The sequence below is a fragment of the Arvicanthis niloticus genome, chromosome 5, assembly GCF_011762505.2.
Source record: "Arvicanthis niloticus isolate mArvNil1 chromosome 5, mArvNil1.pat.X, whole genome shotgun sequence".
Lineage (NCBI taxonomy): Eukaryota > Metazoa > Chordata > Mammalia > Rodentia > Muridae > Arvicanthis > Arvicanthis niloticus.
Genome location: NC_047662.1, coordinates 35939797 through 35958424, shown reverse-complemented (window position 1 = coordinate 35958424; position 18628 = coordinate 35939797). Strand labels below are relative to the sequence as shown.

At 46.7% G+C, this 18628-nt stretch overlaps 1 protein-coding gene across 2 annotated transcripts in view; it reads right to left on the bottom strand.

The window, feature by feature from the left end:
* Armh1 (armadillo like helical domain containing 1) overlaps positions 1–18628 on the bottom strand; it is a 40611-nt gene that overhangs the window by 14621 nt on the left and 7362 nt on the right. The window contains exons 2-6 of one of the 2 annotated variants that reach the window (XM_076934362.1): positions 11655–11891; positions 5936–6004; positions 4517–4683; positions 1936–2132; positions 412–496 (exon numbers count right to left, since the gene is read on the bottom strand). In XM_076934362.1, coding sequence (XP_076790477.1) covers positions 412–496; positions 1936–2132; positions 4517–4683; positions 5936–6004; positions 11655–11860 — 724 coding nt within the window. In that variant the 5' untranslated portion in view covers positions 11861–11891. The remainder of the gene's footprint in view (positions 1–411; positions 497–1935; positions 2133–4516; positions 4684–5935; positions 6005–11654; positions 11892–18628) is intronic. The other variant, XM_076934363.1, reaches the window with a different exon arrangement.

The window sequence follows — 18628 nt, the reverse complement described above, 5'->3', positions numbered from 1 at the left end:
TAGCTCAGGTTGGAATTTGAGATTCTCCTGTCTCAGCCTCCCAACTGCTGAGGGTAGACGTGTACATCACCATGCTAGGCTTCTTTTTCCCTTTTCCCAGTGAAGTCTGACCCAGACCTGTACATACTGGCTGAGCATCCTGTCACAGAGCCACAACTGTAGCTTAGTCAGAGGCTTCAGTACAGACTCAAGAAGCATATGAGAGTGCGCTCTGGACTTAGCTGGCCCTAACCACTGCTCAAATGAAATGTGACCACTATTTTCTGAGGAACTTGCTGACTAATACTAAACTGGTCTCTTCCCTCTGGCAAGGTTATTTTGGACACTCAGCAACAGGCTCTTGGTGAATGAAGGGAGACTTTGGAGAGCTGCCTCTTGCTGCCACCTTTGGTGATCTGGAGGCCTCCCTACCTTCATACTGGACCTCCAGGTGCACTGTGCTCAGGACCGCCAGCACACAGTCCACGATGCTGGGGTGTGTCGCTCCAACGATTGACTGGCAAGACAGAGAAGAGCACAAGTGTGTTGACTCTTTAGGCCTACAGGAAGCGAAAGGAGGACCCCTTAAACAGCCAGGCTTGGGATGATTTGACTCTGTAGTCATTAAACCGAGTCTCCTGGGTGCCCACTGAGGCAGGAAGGACTGAGGTCTGTGACTATGGCTTGGGGAGGGAGGACACAGGGGGAGAAAAGTACTCATCCCTGATCCTAAATCCTTTCTCTCTGAAATCTCACCTTTTGGTTAACCTGTCTTTTACCTCTTCAGACTTTACCTATCCCACTGTACTAGCTAGTGAGAGGACAGAGCCGTGTAAACAAGGGTCTACCAAAGTGCTCACTGTGGGAGGCACTGCAGGAACTGTAGGGATACCCAGGTCTGTCTGTGGCCTCCCACTGGCTCAGCTCAGCTCTAGGAAGGAGGTGTCCCTTCTCCTTCCCTCCTGACATGATGAATCCTGTCTGGGGAGTTTCATTTACTTCAGCTTCACTTGTTAGTTATCTGTATGTGAAAGCCAAGCTGACATCGTCATCCTGGGCCTTTCTCTGGAGCTTTGGCCTTTTTCCTTCCTGTAGCCCAGTGGCCTCTCCAGCAGTTCTGGGAAGTGGTTCTTAAACTGAGCTAAGAATCAGGACCTCTTGGGAATTGAAAAGGCCAAAGCGTTACCGAGGGCCACTAGGGAGCCACTGCAGCTTACTGAATCTGAACCCAAGTCCTCCCAGAGCAACCTGACTTTATCCATTCTTGGTACTGTACAGCTCACCCTGCTGGCAAAGCCCAAGCTAGATGGTATCTCTGACGTCTTTCCTTGGTTCTGCATCTGTCTCAGGAATGACTACCCACCTCGGTCACATCTGCACCCATTCCCATTGCCACTATTCAGGCTATTTTGTCATCTGCCCCCCCCCCACCCCACCCCACACCCCAGCCCATCCTATGGGGCACTTGTGAGAGTTTCAACTATTCATGTCAAAGCCACGTTCATTCCCCTCCTTACTAGGCATGATGCCACAATGCCTCCTAAATCCCACCTCACTCACATTCTAGGGCAGAAGCCAAGAAAGAGGAAAAAAAAAAAAAAAAAGCTTTTCCAATCAGTGAGATCTGGCCTCTTCACTTACACGCTGCCTACAGAAAGCCCTGTGCTTCTCCTCCTGTCAAATGGATGCCTGTAATCTTTCCCACAGTTCCCTTGTTATCTGTGTTGCTTGTCTCTACCACTTTGAAGTCTGCCAATATCTTTCTGATCCTTAAACAAACAGGACAAATCACTCTGCTGGGAGACACGAGCTCTATGTCCCTCCTTGGCCTTTGGAAGTGAAGCTGATTGGCTGGTGGAAGGCTGAGTTCTGCCTCTTAGGTCTGTGGGAAGTGCTGCTGGGAAAGGTTGAGTCTGTGCAGGAGAATCACAACTCCAGAGCAGAGCTGTGGCTCACCTGGGCAGTCTTGAGAGTCTGCAGGGCCAGTTGCTGGGCTTTGGAGGACCCACAGGGCAGCAGAGCTATTAGGCCTTTATAAACTTGGTTCTGGTACTTGGGGTTACCATGGACCAATGCATCCAGCAGAACCTGCACTTCCTCTTGGGTCTCTTCTGATTTAGACTTTGCCAGAAATTCTGCTATGGCTCTTACACCTAGGCAAGGAGAGAAACTGCTAAATTGGACAGGATTTAGGTTTAAAAAGATTCCCACTCAAGATTGCTTAACGGGATTGCTTAAAGAGCTTGTTTAACCAAAGCACAATGTGTGTGTGCATGTGAGTGCGTGTGTGTGTGTGTGTATATGTGTGTGTGTATGTGTGTGTGTGTTGGGCATAGGAAGTCTTTCTCACCAGACTATAATCTTTTAAAATGTATTTTAAAAATTTTTAGACAGTCTTACTATGTATCCCTAACAGTCCTAGAACTCCTATGTAGACCAGGCTGACTTTGAACTCACAGAGATTCCCCCCTTGCCTCTGTCTCTCCAGTGACATGTCTCACCATCCCTGGAAAGATTTATTTATTTTTTTTAAATTTTATACGTATGGGTGTTTACTTATATGTATGTATGTACATCACATGTGCACTTGGTGTCCACTAAGACCAGAGCGACTATTGGATCTCCTGGAATTGGAATTCCAGTTGTGAGCCACCATGTGGGTGCTAGGAATGGAACCAGAGTCATTTGCAAGATCAGTTAGTGCTGAGCCATCTCCAGTCCCTTGGCAGTCAATAATTTTATCTCAGTTTTGTTGCTAACATTAGTCATAATGATTTTTCATAGAATTTTAGGTAATAGTTAATAAAAGCTTGTTATACGTGTGTGGAAAAGGATACATTTAAAATGGAGGGTCAAAGGATGGGCATGGTGGCACACACCTTTAACTCCAGCACTTGGAAAGCAGAGGCAGGCGGATCTCTGAGCTTGAGGTCTGTCTGGTCTACAGAGAGTGTTCCAGTTCCAGGATAGCCAAGGCTCCATAGAGAAAAAGCACACACACACACACACACACACACACGTACACACATATGCACAACACATACACATATGCATACACACACGCATGCACACAAACACACACACATATGCACAACACACACATATGCATATACACATACACACATTTGCATACATGCACACACATGCATACACACGTGCACTCACATATATGCACAACACGCACACACACGCACACATGCACACACACATGTAGACATATGCATGCACACATGTATACGAACACACACGAACACACATATGCACAACATGTGCACACACATATGCATACACACATGAACACACACACGTGCACACACATGCATACCCACACATGCGTGTGCACACACACATGCACACGCACACAGGAGGACTGTGGTTGTAGTTTGGTTGGTAGAGTACTTGCTTAGCATTCTCCACACCCTGGGGTTGATGCTCAGTACTGAACAAACCAAGTGTGGTGTTGAGTTTATAATCCTAGCTCTCAGGAGCTGGAGGCAAGATCAGAAGTTCAAGGCCAACCTGGGTTACTGTGGTGGATTGAATGAGATCCTCCACAAGGCTCCGACATTTCAGCATTTGGCCCCTACCTGTTTGGAGGACGATTAATGAGATGTGGCAATAGCTAATAAAACTAACTCCTTGCTAGTTGTGTGTCACTGAGATACACCACAAATCTGATTTTGAGGGTTCAAAAGACTGGCTGTTTCAAATTAGATCTATCTGCTTACTGTTTATGGCTTAAGATGTGAGTTCTGCTGCTACAGCCAACACATCTGTTGCTTGCAGCCACCTTCCCCACCATGATGGACTCTTAGCCCTCAGGAACCATAAGCCCAAAATAAAGCCTGGTGTATAATTTGCCTTGGTCATGGCTCTGATAAACAGCAACAGAAAAGTAACTAAGACACTATACAGATAGTATGAGTCCAGTCTGGGCTCCATGGGCCAGGGAGATGGCTCAGTGGTTAAGAGTACTTGCTACATAATCCTGAGGATCTGAGTTCACATCTCAGCACTGAGATGCGAGCACCCTTGTGACATTCTGGGCATCCTTCATATGCCTGTAACCCCAGTTCCAAGGTGGGTGGAGACAGGGAGATTCCTGGGGCTTGGCAGCTTCTAGCCTAGCCAAGAAAACTCAATCCCCAGTTTTAGGGAGAAACCCTGCTTAAAAGAGAGAAGAGTGAAAGAGGGGGACATCCAGCACCCTCTTCTGGTCTCTGCAACACACTCACACACACAGACACGTACAAGCATGCCATAATAAGTAAACTAAAAGAAAAATATTTCTGAAACTATCTTTCTATGAGCAAATAACAGGGAAGTCGTAAATCTGGTCTTGTGGTTGTGATGTGGACAGAGCAGCTGACCAAGGGATATGTCCACCGAGGGGTATGTCCACTGAGGGATATGTCCACCGAGGGGCATGTCCACTGAGGGATATATACACCGAGGGATATGTCCACTGAGGGATATGTCTACCGAGGGATATGTCCATCTAGGGATATATCCACAGGCTGGCACACCCAGGACCTACCGTAGCTTTCACAGATGAGCTCCTTGTACTTCCTGCCAGTATTTGCAATAATCTGAAGTAGTTTGATGGATTCCTTTTTGTCCTCTTCCTTGATCTTCTCTAGACCAAGTATTTCCAAGAGTGTTAGGACACCTCCAATCTCAAGAAATTCTATCAGGTACCGATTGCTGTCCAGGGGGGAAACCACACAGAAAAGACACTTGAGGAGTCCTTAGCACAGAACCGAAGGCAGCCAAGGCCAAGGTACAGTCTTTACACACTTGCCTCCAACTCAGGAGATATCCACAGATAGAGACAAAATTGTGTGGATTTAAAATTTTTAATATATATTTAAATATATTAAATATGTAATATATTAATATAATACACACATACATATATATGTTTAGATTACATCTCACCACATTGCTTTGAACTTGCTATCCTGCCTCAGCTTCTGAGACACTGAGGTTACAGGCAGGTGCTGCTGTGCCCAGCCAAGAAAACACTGGAACCAAGTTCAGCAGACATTCTTGTTTTTGTCTACTCTAGTCTCTGTGTCCCGCCTTTTCTGTTTTTGGACAGGGTCTCGTTATGTAGACTAGCACTGCTGTATGGATCAGGCTGGCTTTGACCTTGCAGTGGTCTCTTACCTCTGCTTCCTGACTACTGGGATTACAAGTGTGAGCCCCCACAGCTGGCTAGCTCCACTCCCTCCCCTCTCCTCTCCCTTCCCTTCCTCTCCTCTCCCTTTCCCCTTCCTTTCTTTCCAGTCTCCTTCTTTCCATAACTTGGCACTTTAACTGTCCCTTGGTGAATCCTTCACTTGAGAACCATGTGCACTTGGTGGGACAAGCATGTGCCAAGGTTGTCATCCTTTTGACTGCAGAAGGCCACTTTAGGTCAGGTAGGTGACCTATGCTGGTTCAGAGAGGAGCCCATGGGGACAGACACTCTCTCCTGGTGTGACTGAGCTCTAAGGATGGTTTCTGGAGGACCTGAGGACCCCAGCACACAGGAGCCTCTGAATACAGGGACTGACTGAGGAAAGGAGGAAAAGAGGAATAGAGAGACCAAACACCGGTGACAGTCATAAAACCCCTGGGTCTGATCAGGCCTGAAATCTATGTATCCACCCTCTGGGCCTTTTCAGCTAAGTGAGCCAATAAATTGCCCTTTCCCAAGTCTAGTAAAAATGTATTTTTATATTTATATTTTAATTTTTTATGACTCTCAACCAACATAGTGCTGACTAGTGAAGGGTCAGTGGCCAATGGGATGGAGGCTCAACTAGAGCAGAGTCCCAGTCGCCTTGCCACTCCCAGGGCTTTGATATACTCACTGGCACCTAGAGCCATGGCCCCAAGTGGCCTGAATACCAAGGACACCATGAGCTGACCTGACAGCTGAGACCCAGAGTCTCTCTGGGATTGGACTTACCTGCTCACAGCAGATAGGAAGATACCAATGGACCTCAGGATCTTTTCTAAATCCAAGCCAGTCATGTAGCTGTGGCAGTGTTAAAGAGCACTTCCAGGTGGTTTCCCATTTAGACTGAGCCCTAGTACTGCCAAGGGCCAGGGTGACAGTGTGGTGACCTGTGCCCTTCACCCTGAGAGGAACCCTGGCCATGAGGGCAGTGTGTGTGTGTGTGTGTGTGTATGTATGTCTCTCTCTTTCTCTCTTTCTGTGTGTGTGTGTGTGTGTGTGTGTGTGTGTCTGTGTGTTGTTACCTCCTCCCCTGCTCTCTAAGAAGTCTTTCCAGGGCAGTCCATGTGTCTGGGCTCTGCAAACTCTGTAGGGAGCACAGAGGCTCCCACACACCCAAGTACGTGAAGAGAACTGACAGCCTCTCGGGCCATGCATAGTTTGGGTCTCTGCATAACTCATTATTTTGGGCCTTATTCCTAGACTTCTCTACAAAAAATTAGCTTCATCTGGGCCTGGTGGTGCATGCCTTTAATCCCAGCACTCTGGAGGCAGAGGCAGGTGGATCTCTGTGAGTTCAAGGCTAGCCTGGTCTACAAAGTGAGTTCCAGGACAGTCAGGGCCATTACACTAAAAAATCCTGTCTCAAAAAACAAACCAACAACAATAAAAGAATTAGCTTTAACATTAATTCTCCATTCTGTACTTGCTCAAAATTTTACACTGGAGGTCACTATCCCTGTGAAGAATTGCATGGCTTCCTAATAAGAATAACAGGAAATGGAGGAAAAATTAAACTCTGATTTAAAACAACCTCAGTATTTAATGTTATTTTTTTAATGCAAGCCTTTGCAAAAAGCCTCACCGCAATAAAGCATCCTGAGCACGCTTCGGCTCAAATACAAGGTATGAAATCAAGCCGCAGCAGAAAGGGAACCAGTCAACAATTACTAGGCTCATAACACATCACAGGCTCTCGGAACACTTAAGAAATTAGCTGGAATTATTGCAGACCATGAGGATGACTGAGAGCCTCCAGGACTGAGAAAGCCTAATGTAATGTGTGGGAGGTAATGGTGCTTTGTTGGGGAGTGGGGTGAGGCAAATTATCTCTGCTGCACCCCAGTTCCCAGGATGCCAATAGAAAGAGAGACAGATTGGCTCATTAGGAAAGGCTCTTTAGTGCAAAACCAGTGTTTGCTCTGGAGCCAGGCTCTCCTGCCTGTTGCCATCAAGCCAGGGGCCAGTCAGCCCACAGGACAATCTCTTTATCTCTATATTGCCCCTCTCTAGTCCCAATCTCTGCCCCGTTCCCGTCTCTTTTTCTTAAGTTGCTAGCTAGGCTGACCAGCATCCGTCAACTTCTTTTCCCCCGTCACAGGCTAGTCTTCATTTCAGTCACTTACGATACACGCTTTTCTTTTTTTCCCCCCCTTCCTCCCCTTCTCTCCTCTTCTCCTTTCCCCTTTCTCCCCCTTCCCTCTCTTTTTCCTTCCTTTCATCTTCTCTCCCCCCTCCCTTCTTTTTTGAGAGGGTCTCGCTATGTAGCCCAGGCTAGCCTGGAACTTAAGATGCTCCTCCTTTGGCATCCTGAATGCTGGGATGGCAGGCATGCACCACCATAGCCTGCTCTACTCAGTCTTCCAAGGCTCATTTTTCTTATCAATGATCTTAGAAATCACCTATCAGACTATCAGAGAACATAACATATGAATGGTGCAGGACGCAGGGCCTGGAGCATTAAAAGACACAGAACATGGCGGCCACAGTGTCGCCATCATTGTATAAATCATTGATTGTATTGATCTGTTCTAGAAGTTCAAAACTGACAAAAAGTTTGGGATCATGTGGTCAGTTTCACACAACATAATGATGTCATGTGGTTTGTTTTCCTCGAGTGAGTAACGGGAAGACTCGGGGGGGGGGGGGTGGGCTACTCCTAATGGCCGGATCACAAAGAAGGTAAGGGATGGATGATTCTAGGTTAGAAACAGGGTCTCTGAACTGTGGACGAACAGCATGGTTCACAGAGGCAGCCTGTTAGCACTGGCTGGCAGAACACGGCATAAGGAGAAGGAACGATGTCCTCTCCCCCCCCCCCCCCCCCACGTATTAAATGCACTGAACACAAGAGAGCAGAGCACATACTCTCTGGAAGCATGGGATGGGTCAGACAGGCCCTGCAGCAGACAGACAGACACATTAACTGGAGGATGAGGAGCAGAGTGTCTCTGAGGGACAGTGGGCAGAGTAACAGTGCATCCCTGAAGCCCCAGCCCCTGGGAGGCTGAGACAGGAGGAGCACATGTTTGAGGGTAGCCTGGGAGGGGTAGCGGCTGCTGTAGAAGGACTGAACCGAAGCAAGGCAAGGGTGGACACACTTGCTTTAGCTCAGAAACTTAAAAGGGCACAAAACCAATTCCCTAATCAAATCCATTGGACTTCTTTTCTCTCTTTTTGTTCTTTTCCTCTTTTCAGATAGACAGCATCTCATGGAGATGAGCTCTTGAGATTGGCACATGGCTGAAGATGACCCTGAATTCCTGACCATCCATCCTGCTTCCATTTTCCAAGTTCCAGGACTATAGACACTTTCCGGCATACCTAGCTTGCCTGCCTGCCTGCCTGCCTGCCTTCCTTCCTCCCTCCCTCCCCTCCTTTCTTCCCTCCTTCCTTCCTTCAACCTCATCAGATCCTACTTCAATGTTAAACTCAAAATATTGACATTAAAGCCAAGTGTGGTGGCTTACATCTTCAATCCCAGCACTAGGTGGCAGAGGCAGGAAGAGCTGTATAAGCCAGCCTGGGCTACATCAGGAAGATCTATATAAGCCAGCCTGGGCTACGTAATGAGTTCTAGGCCAGACACAGTGATATATAGAATGATGTAGGAAGACCTTGTCTCAAAACAAAACTCCGAGACAAAAAAAAGTTAAGATAAAGTTCACAATCAAATATCAGTTTTAAATGGAATTGGTCTTAGAGCGTGTACCTCCCTCACCTCACAGGTGGTCACAGGAAATGCTGAGACAAACAAAAAACGGAGTCTAGACTTGACAGCAAAGTGGCTGCTGATAATTGAGGTCACTGTTAGATGTGGGTCAGAAGCCATCCAAGCTCTCCTGTTTCTCAGGCATAAAGGCTCTACCACTGAGTCACCAAGTTTCTGCAAATGCCAGTGAACACCTGGTCTGAGTCACCAGGGTGCTTGAGAGGACAGGGGGAGAGGGCTCACACCTTCAGTGCCAGCACTCAGAAGGGCAAGGCAGGAAGATCAGGAGTTCGAGGTCATTGTTGGTGTGCTGGCTAGTTTTTATGTCAACTTGACATGTTTATGGTCACTTGGAAAGAAGAAATTTTAATAGCGAAAATGCCTCCATTGGATTGGCCTGTAGGGCCCAGCTCACTGTGGGAGGTGCCACTGCGGGGCTGGTGTTCCCAGATGGCATGAGAAGATCGGTTGAGCAAGCCATGGAGTAAGTCTGTAAGCAGTGTTAACCCACGGCTTCTGCTTCAGTTCCTGTCGCTGGGTTCCTGCCTTGATGAATTGGATGATGGAATAAAGTGAGATAAACTCTTTCCTTGCAAGTTGCTTTGGTGGTTTTATCACACCCATAGAAACCCTAACACTTGGCCATAGAGCAAGTTCAAGGCCAGCTTGCTTGGCTTGCGTTAAGGTCCTGGTTCTAGCCAGGGGAAGGGGGAAGGGAAGGTCTGAAGTAAATCCACCAGGAGTAAAAGCAATATGTTCCTCACAGAAAACACAAACAGGTTTGATCCACTCACCCTCAGCCACGGTAACTAAATTGTCTTCAGTCCTGTTCTGCCTCCAGGACCCTAAATAACACAGGAACTGCAAACTTGTCCCAAATAAGGGTTTTGTTTGTTTGTTTGTTTTTTTAAAGATTTATTTGTTTATGTATTACATATATGAGTGCTCTGTCTGCATGTGTACTGACACACCAGAAGAAGGCATCAGATCCCATTAGAGACGGTTGTGAGCCACCACGTGATTGCTGGGAATTGAACTCAGGACCTCTAGAGGTAGCGAAGCAGCCAATGCTCTTAACCGAAGTTGTTCCTTTTTTTGTGTGTGTGTTCTCTTCCCGTTTACCTAGTTTTTTTTTTTTTTTTCATAAACCAGAAATGTGAGTCTACCTGAGGCACGAGTAGAGCCAGTAGTTGGATGTCTTTCGGTAAAGAGCTCAGATTCCAGAAGGAAATTGGAGACTCTTCCGGCTGGAGTGATGTTGGCATCATAAGAATGGATTTGATTATTCAGGGAGAAACTGAGTGAGTGAGCAGAGAAAAGGCAGGGGGACGGAGGCTCAAGAAATGCCAAGAGTGATGGGAAGGAGAGCCAGAGAAGGATCGGCCAGAGGAAAGAGGAGAGGAGACAGGACAGCCGCAACCCAGGAGTCTAGGAAGTGCATGGAGAGGCAGGAAGGACTAACTGACAATGTCATCAAGAGGGCATGTGTAAGGAATGAGGGTGTGGCCACCCAGCTTTGCAGTGAGGAAACCACTGGGAACCTTGGAAAGACCGCACTGGTGGAACTGGGTGAGCAGAGACTGCAGTGAGCAGGGGAGGCAGTGGAAGGGGAGACGGGGATACACAGTGACCTTTTCAGCAAGTTCCAGTGTGAGAGGGAAGGATTGGTGAGCTCAGCAGGGATGCTAGGATTTTCCTTTTTAGAGTAAATGCCAGGTGTGGAGATGGATTTCTGTGTCCCAGCACGTGGGAGGTGGAGGCAAAGAGGTCAAACATCTTTGGCAACATAGTCTTTGAGGCTGTCCCAGGCGACATGAGACCCTATCTTGCCCCCAAACAAAAAGGAGTAGGAGTTGGAGAGGACCCAGGTTCGATTCTCAGCACCTACACGGTGGCTTACAACCATCCGTGACTTCAGTTCCAGATGACCTGATGCCCTCTTCTGGCCTCTGAGGATACCAGGTACACATGGTACACAGACATACATGCAGCCAAGACACACACACACACACACACTAAATGATGATAAAAAGAAGTTGAAGATAAGGAAGATGAAAAAGATGTAAGACTGAAAACAAAATCCCTGAGGAAGAGTCAAATGTAGAATAAACACATTCAACTGAGATGGACAGAGCACTAGCTTCCAAGTCTCCTGAGACAGAAGGCAGAGTTAAGAATAAGGACACGCTTAGAGTCATGTGTTGGTTTGAATATGCTTGGCCCAGGGAGTAGCACTATTAGTAGGTGGGGCCTTGTTGGAGTAGGTGTGGCCTTGTTAGAGGAAGTGTGTCAGTGTGTGTGTGTGTGTGTGTGTGTGTGTGTGTGACTTTGATACCCTCCTCCTAACTGCCTGAGGGGTGAGTCTTCTCCTGTTTGCCTTCAGAAAAGATGTAGAACTCTCAGCTCCTCCAGCACCATGCCTGCCTGGATGCTGCCATGCTCCTGCCAAAACAATAGGCCTTGATGATGATGACTGAACCTCTGAACCTCTGAACCTGTAAGCCAGCCCCAATTAAATGTCCTTTATAAGAGCTAACTTGGTCATGGTGTTTCTTCACAACAAAGAAACCCTAACTAAGATAGTCGGAAAGACAGGCAGTCAATAGAGTTCTTGACTTTGGAGATATTTTTATCACCATATTTTTTATTCTAAAATATTGGAATCAAGAGAAAAGCTCTCTCAACTATACTCCCCGCCCCCTTTTGATGATGTCCCCCCACCAATTTAGCAAAGGATACATGATTCTGAGCCAGGTGGTCACTCGGATGAGGAACAAACTGGCTCCCTGGGAAAACTCCAGTTCCAACTCCGGGCCAGTCTTGCCTTCATTGGTTTCAATGAATGTGGTGAGAATCTGAGTCCGGAGGACTTTGTCGGCATCGTCCCACTCTTGCAAGAAGCTCAGGAGCCGGCTGATGGCTGCCTGCTCCTTTATAGAGGTCATGGTCAGCCAATCCTGAGAATCCCGAGGGTGACTGCAAGGCACAGAAAATGGGGCACCATAATGTTTAGACCCACATGAACCTATAACTTCATGGGCTGCACTTTTCTACAGATCCACTTGTAGGCTGGGGAGCCTTTGTGCTGATGCCAAAGCCACACTAGTGGGTGGAGGGCGTGGCTTTCTAGCAGTGCTTGCAGGGCTCTCTGAGTTTCAGTGACTGAATGGTGGCTGGGTGACAGTTGGGACTGTAGCTCACAGGTACAGTGTTCCCATGTGCAAGGTGCAGTGCTGATCCCAACACTGGGTGGAGTGGGTCACTCTAGGATCTTGTACAGGGAGGCTTTAGCCAGGATGTAATGGAATGAAAGGAATGTGTTGGTCCAACAGTGATATAAACCTACCGTCCTAGTACTTCCAGACACTGAAGCAGGAGGAAGATAATTTCAAAGTTAGCATGAGCTGAAGCAGAGAAAAATACTATTTCAATGAAAACGTACAGCCAGTTGGCCTTGAGTTTAGAGGTCTGCCTGCCCTCTGTTTCCCAGGTATTAGCACTATGCCACAGTGTCTGCCTTTTTAATTTCTTCCTTTTTTCCTCCCTTCCTTTCCTCTCCTTTCTTTTCTCTTTCTTTCTTTTGAGACATAGTTCTGCAATGTAGCCCAGGATGGCCTTGAACTCATGATAAACCTCTTGCTTTAATCTCATGAATGCTGGATTACAGGAATTAAGTTAAACTTTTTTTCCCCTGTGTGTGTGTATGTTAGTGTGCATACATGTTTGTAGACATATATGTGGAGGTCAGCTGTGTGTGTGTGTGTGCATACATGTTTGTAGACATGTATGTGGAGGTCAGCTGTGTGTGTGTGTGTTAGTGTGCATACATGCTTGTAGACATGTATGTGGAGGTCAGCTGTGTGTGTGTGTGTGTGTGTATGTTAGTGTGCATACATGTTTGTAGACATATATGTGGAGGTCAGCTGTGTGTGTGTGTGTGCATACATGTTTGTAGACATGTATGTGGAGGTCAGCTGTGTGTGTGTGTGTTAGTGTGCATACATGCTTGTAGACATGTATGTGGAGGTCAGCTGTGTGTGTGTGTGTGTGTGTATGTTAGTGTGCATACATGTTTGTAGACATATATGTGGAGGTCAGCTGTGTGTGTGTGTGTGCATACATGTTTGTAGACATGTATGTGGAGGTCAGCTGTGTGTGTGTGTGTTAGTGTGCATACATGCTTGTAGACATGTATGTGGAGGTCAGCTGTGTGTGTGTGTGTGTTAGTGTGCATACATGCTTGTAGACATGTATGTGGAGGTCAGCTGTGTGTGTGTATGTTAGTGTGCATACATGCTTGTAGACATGTATGTGGAGGTCAGCGGTGGATATTGGGTATCTTCCTTAGCTGCTTTCCGTCTTATTTAGTTTTATTTATTTATTTTTGAGATAGAGTTTGGCTGTCCTTGAACTCCATTTATAAAGACCAGGCTGGCCTTGAACTCACAGAGATCCTCCTGCCTCTGCCTCCTGAGTGCTGGGATTAAAGGTGTGTGTCACTATGCCTGTTCCTGCCACCTTTTTTTGGGGGGGGGGGGGTAAAGTCTTTCATTGAACCTGGAACTCACCAGTTGGCTGGACTGGCTGGCCATTGAGTTCCAGGAATGCACCTGCCTCGGCAACCACCCAGTGCTGGGTTAGAGCTGAGCACCAGTGTGCCTGGCATCTCTGTGAAGGCCAGAAATGAGAAAACCCAAGATCTGGGTGGGGGTGAGGTGGTGGTGATGGGGAGGTATTTGCTAAAAGCCTCAGTGGCTCTCAGAGTGTTCTTCAAGCTGGATGGGAGACTGGGGTCTTGAGACCAGGGTTGATCAGTTTAGGCAAAGTTCTTAACCTTGGAGCTGGGCGCTTTATTCTAACTCTTTAAAACAACTCAAAGTAAAGTTAGGGGGAAGAACAACTTCCTGTTTCATAGCTGGATTAATGGGCTGTGGTTTGTAGGAGCCTGTGTCCTTGGGAGAGTGTTTTTGGTAGGGGGGAGGGGAGGCTTAAAATAAACCCGTTTCCCAAAAATAGTTGTGATTGAAAGTGTTATTATCCATAACAAATGTTAGTGCTGATGGGATAAAGGCACGTGCGATTCTTTTGTCTAACAGACAAGTGAAAGTCATATTTCACATTATCATGGGGTTTTCTGTGATTTACAGAATATTTGTGAAACATTACTTGCAGTGGCCATGATTGATATGGAGGAACAGCTTGTGTGTAGGGAGATGTGTATTTCACAGAGACGGTTCAACATGAAATTTACAGTCCCATAAAGTGCTCCTACATCTTCGCCAGAGATCTAGTTAAAAGGACTTTACAGTCTGAAACATCTTAAAATTGATTCTAAATTAACGTTTCCTCACATGTATTTGAGATATTGATGGGGCCCTGCTATCAGACTTTTATTAGGAAGTGATAATCTAAGGCATGCTGTGACAGACGTACATGCACACCGAGACAGACGTACAGACATACCAAACTCCACTACTCCCCAGAGGACACTGGGTCTGTGCTCCTGGAAAGGGTACCCACACAGCTTCAAGAAGACATCACAAAGTTCAATCAGCTTCTAGAGCTGGGGGCCAGGGTGGGGGGACAGGACAGGCATGGACCAGCCTAAACACAAAAAATGACTAAACTTTCATGGAATGCCATTGATTATGGCAAACTATTGCAATCAGAGACATAAAAATAATGGCCACAGGCTGTAGACACCTTCAACAGCCAAACTGGCATTAAGAAAATGAGGGCCAGCTGGGCAGTGGTGACACTCGCCTTTAACCCCAGCACTAGGGAGGCAGAGGCTTGTGCCCACTACACCTAGTTTTAACTCTTAAATGTTCGGAGAATGACCGTGCTCCCTACAAGGTGCCATGGGAGGCAGGAGTGCATGCTGCCTCCCCAGGGTCCTGGAGTCACTCCTCAGGGAGGAGCATGAGGTTTGGCATCAAGACTGGCCTAGCCCTGAGCCTCTTTTCTGCCTCTGGCCACAGGAAACTTACTTTATTTCCACATTTCCAAATAACAAATGCTCATACAACTTGTTATGGGCTGGACTGTATTTCCCTCAATTTCATAAGTTGAAATCTCAAATCCACAGCAAGCCAGCGGTGGCACAGTGGCTAAGGTAGCCGCCTGCAGAGGGCGGGCCCGTGCCGTGCCCTTTGCTCTCCTCCCCCACCCCCCCAATCCCGCTCTCCCTGTGAGACTCTGCCCGAGTTTCATGGAAAAAAAAAAAAAAGAAATCTCAAATCCCCAGTACCTTAGAATACGACTACACTTTGAGGTCGGGTCTGTGTGTATACTCAAGTGCAGGCCAGTATGCAGCATGTCTGTAGGCGAGGTTAACCTCAGATGTTGTTCCTTGTTTTGCTTTTTAAATATTTATTTATTTATTATATTCATATGAGTACACTGTCACTATCTTCAGACACCAGAAGAGGGCATCGGATTCCATTACAGATGGTTATGAGCCACCATGTGGTTGCTGGGAATTGAACTCAGGACCTCTGGAAGAGCAATCAGTGCTCTTAGCTGCTGAGCCATCTCTCCAGCCCCGTTCCTTGTTTTTTGAAACAGGGTCTCTCACTCTCCTGGGCCTCACCAACTAGGCAGGCTTCCTGGTTGATTGGCATCAGGGGTCCATTTGCCTCTGCTGGATTCCAAGAATGGCAGCATGGCTCAGATTATCTACCAGCTCCTAATAAAAGTCTGATAGCAGGGCCCTGTCAATATCTCATTCTTGGCAGCGAGTCCGGAATGGCTTGCTCCTCCTCCTCTCCTCCTTCAGTGTGGATACTAGGGCTTGAACTCTGGTCTTCATGGTTGCCAGGCAAACCCTTTGCCAACTATCTTTTAGGCCCTGACAGGATCTTTAAAACAGCAACTGGAATTAAGTGGAGTCATTGAGGTGCAACTTTGTTTAACACGAAGATATTTTTTTACCAGAAGAGGTCAGGGCTGGGTGTGGTGGTGCACATCTTTGATTCCATCACTTAAGAGGCAGAGGCAGGCAAATGTCTGTGAGTTCAAGACCGGCCTACCTTTAGCATGGTGAAAGGACCATGGGACATTGAAATGGTTGGTGGAAGCATGAGGGTCCCTGAGGCCACAGCCACGAGAGTTGTTATTTGACCAGTTGCTGATGGGCTGGGGACCCTTAGAGTGGCCCCTGGGCAGGGCCAGTGCAAGGGAACCTCCAGGTCCTCTTGCAAGTTGTTCTCTAAAAACATATGCACCATGGCATATGGACACTACACTCCCCAATGATAATCGTGTATGTTTTAAAATTAAAAAATATTGGAAGATGTTAAGATATTGAAAGTCAAAACAAAGATACAGGGAAAGATGCCATTTATAATGGAAACAGAGAAGCCCAGCAGCCAGCTGCCCTCAAGGGCTCTGATATGTGTTTTCAACCTGCAAACCTGGGAGGGAATACATTTCTGCTTTTTTTTTTTTCTTTTTTCTTTTGTTTTTTGAGACAGGGTTTCTCTGGTCCTGGAACTCACTCTGTAGACCAGGCTGGCCTCGAACTCAGAAATCCACCTGCCTCTGCCTCCCAAGTGCTGGGATTAAAGGCGTGCGCCACCACTGCCCAGCTCTGCTTTTTCTTTTAAAGATGTGTGTGTCTGCTGTGAGTATGCAGTGCCCGTCAAAGCCAGAAGAGGGCGCTGGACACCCTGGAACTGGAGTTACAGATGGTTGAGCCAATGTGGATGCTAGGAACCTGGGTTCTCTGCAAGAGCAGTCAGTGAGTCACCTCTGAGGCATGGCTCCAGCACCATTCCTGTTGTTTAAGCCACACAATCTGTGGTTCTTTGTCATGGTAGCCTCAGCAAACTGATAGACTACTATTACTTGATTTATCAATTTTGGACAAAATTTATTATTTATTATTCTGGCAGCTGAGGAATTAGTTCTCTTGAAGTATTCCAACCCTCCCTTTCCTCCTCCTTATCCTCACAATATAATTTCCCACAATTTACAGTTAAATCAATAGTGTTTACATTATTGACCAAGTAAATAAACTCTTTGGTCAAGCAATAAAATACTATTACATTTTCTTTCCTTACGGCTTGGTTTTTACCTAGAGTCAATCACAGCCATTTCTTCTCAATCATTTAGTTCTAATTATCTGCAGTGATTTACCCCGCCAATGTTCCATATGTAGCAGTAGTTTTTTTTTTTTTTTTTTTTTTTTTTTTTTTTTTTTCTAAATGTCCAACCCCCATCTAACTAACCCCTTCTCCCTGGAGAGCTGAACCTCTTTCTCCTTCAGGTGGGGCTCGTGACAATGCTGCCTTGGGGGTTCCCTTCCACTGCTCCTCATCTTTATGAAACAACTCCTTTCTCCATTTACTGCTGTTTTACTGAGGCTTGTTCTGTAGTGGCATCTGTAGCTGTGTCCTGGAAATTCTTCCCATAGATCGAGTCTCCCCTTTGCTTCTGCTGGTAACTCTGGCATCATTCTGATTCCTTCCTGTACCTAGGATGTCTCCTCTGCTGATGACTTTAAAACCTTTCCTATAACTTTGTTGGGGATGTAGCTCCACAGTGGAGCACAACTGAGCACACGTGAGTCCCGTGTGAACAACTCACAACTCACACGAGGAGGGGGGATGGGCACAGATTGTTCTTTCTGGGCACAAGGTTTGTGGATGGCACAGAGCCTTTTGTTTCACTGTGTTTTTAAAAACATACAACTACATTTAGGTATTTGTTCATGTGACATGCATGCACACCACAGTCAGAGGTGCGGAGGTCAGAGGACAACTTGTAGGAAGAAGTTTTCTCCCCTTCTACCCTGTGGGTCCCAGAATAGAACTTAATCCATCAGGGCTGGTGAGGAGCGCTACCCACTGGACCATCATTCCTGCCTCACACCCCCACCTCCTTTTAAAGATTGATTTTTATTGTGTGTTTATGGTTGTTCATCTGCATATAGGTATGTTATTACACACATGCATGGTTGCTCCTGAGATCCAGAAGAGGGCATCAGATGCTCTGGAACTAGAGTTACAGGTAGTTGTTAATAATGGGGGTGTTGAGAACTGAACCTGTGGCCTCTGCAAAAGCAGCCAGTGCTCATCACCTCTGAGCAGCTCTTCTCTGCATAGAGCCTTATAAATAAATCACCACAGTTCCAACAGTGCGCTCTGATGGGACAGGTGCAGGACGCTTGCTTTGGTTTGGGTGCTGGTTGTTATGAAAGGTTTACGACTAGCCAGGGGAGAGACAGGAAGAGTGTGTTCTAGGCAGAGAGGGTAAAACGTGCAGCTGGCTCAGAGGAGAGTGAGTAGAGGCGTAAAGAATGTCAAGTTGTAGGTAGTACAGTACAGTGGTTAGAGCTATAGATTCTGGAGAGCTGTGTGAGTTTTCCACTTCTCAGCAGTGTGATCTTAGGCTGATTAGTTAACTTCTGGGCTTCAGTTCTATTATCCATTATGATGTGATAATAATATCTCAGAAGACTCACTATAAACTCTGCAACATATAGAATGAAATCGTCAGCTGGCGCAGGCTCTGGGTCTTGGCCTACAGCTCAGTTGGTAGAGTGTATGTATAGCACGCATGAAGCCATGGGTTGTAATCTCCATTACTTTATAAACCGCGTATGGTAGAACATATCTATAATCCCAGGCCCCAGGCAGAAGCAGGAGGCTCTCCTCTCCTCTATTCTCTCTCCTTTTCATTTCTTTCTTCCTTCTGTCCTTCTTTCCTTC